The sequence below is a fragment of the Histomonas meleagridis genome (genome assembly GCF_020186115.1).
Source record: "Histomonas meleagridis strain 2922-C6/04-10x chromosome Unknown contig_65, whole genome shotgun sequence".
In the NCBI taxonomy this organism is placed as follows: domain Eukaryota; phylum Parabasalia; order Tritrichomonadida; family Dientamoebidae; genus Histomonas; species Histomonas meleagridis.
Window position 1 is genome coordinate 13,604 of NW_027150907.1, and position 1,575 is coordinate 15,178.

Genomic DNA, 1,575 nt, shown 5'->3' on the forward strand with positions numbered 1-1,575 from the left:
GTGATGTTGGCCATTCATCAAACACTAACCCTTTGTCGAACCCAAAAGACCATTCAAATGTTCTTTTGATCATATTTATTGATATCCAAATATTTTGTAATCAACACGATGTCCATCTTCCTTTACCAATTGTATCATCACTGCACCCTTTGTTTCCTAACACACGCGAAGCCACCATCTAAGTGGATCATAGTTTTGTCGTGTGAACATTTATGGAAGCGATGTTCCACCGACCACTTTCCAGAAAAAAGCACAGAATTTTTAAATGAATGTTCTGGAATTTATGGTCACAAAAAAATTGTAACGAAATACGTCAACCGCAAATTTCAAACAAAAGTTGGAATTTTAACAGGTATTATTTTTACATTATCAAAAAGTTATCGGAAGCTTTTTTACCCTTTAAGAAAATTGTATCAAACTTGGCTGCATGGCCATCATCACCTCATTATCTAATAAGCATGACTGCTGCGAACCACGCGCATCTCGTCAACTTCTGTCTTGAAATCATTCTTGGTGGTAACAAATATCCAGATCAAATCATAAATTACATAAGCAGCTGCTTGACATCGATCATACAGCAACAGGAAAACACAGAAGCAGCAATAAACTACATCAATTTGTTACCAATGGGCAGCTTAGCTCTCAGTCGCCTCAACGAGATCTTAAGTTGCAGAAACCAGCCACCACTTCCAGTTGAAGGCGACATCTTCAAGTGTAACTCTCAAGGTCGACAAGTTACACGTCACTGGAAGTATGCCGAAGACAATCGCTTGCTATGCGGCATTTACTTGTACGGTACACAATGGAGCCTGATCGCCACATTTGTCGGGAACGGAAGAGATTGTTCGCAATGCCAACAAAGATGGCAAAGGGTTCTTTACCCAGGCATACGAAACAGGGTGTGGACACTGAACGATGACATAAAGCTTGCCAAGTTGCATAGTACCTATGGTAACAAATGGGCGCAAATTGCTCGGGAAATAGGCAACGCGTCGGACACACAGTGCCGTTATCGCTACAATTCATTGTTGACGTCGCTGTTTCGCTTCTAAAGAAGAATAAGGTAATTCATTACCTTTGGATTTAATAAACAAATCCAAACACAAAATTTTAAGAGTTTTTACTGATATTTATGCGCACAGTGCGCTGCACCTCGTAAAGGAAACTCATCAACTTCCACTCGATGCGATGTTATTTGTCCCTTTTATATTTGCCAATTGTTCAAATCTGGTGGCAAATTATTCGAAAATTGACGGTTACGATGATAAAGACAGCGATTTTATTTCATTCATCGGACATAAGTGCATTTCATCATTTTTCACCAATGCATTGGTTGTACTCACAAACACAAGTTCCCATTGCGTAATAATCTGGTAATTCTTCCTTAAAAGAAATTGCGTGATCACGCAATGGAAGAAAGTTTCTTGAATTGACAAGAACAACATACACAACAATTATCAACAATAACTTTCTCGACAAGGTGTTCAATAAACCTTTTTCTGTCTTTAAATTTTTCTAGATATGAAAACCTAAATCCATGCAAACTCAAATATTCAAGAGCAATATATTTGTTTT

The 1,575-nt window shown here is 38.1% G+C and overlaps 1 protein-coding gene across 1 annotated transcript; it reads left to right on the plus strand.

Annotated features, from left to right (window-relative positions):
• Positions 1 to 458: 458 nt before the first annotated feature.
• GO595_008326 (Myb-like DNA-binding domain containing protein) lies at positions 459 to 1,052 on the plus strand (the record flags this gene model as incomplete). Its single annotated transcript, XM_067921888.1, has 1 exon — positions 459 to 1,052. The coding sequence occupies one exon, from the start codon at positions 459 to 461 to the stop codon at positions 1,050 to 1,052; it is 594 nt and encodes a 197-aa protein (XP_067771506.1).
• Positions 1,053 to 1,575: the final 523 nt, after the last annotated feature.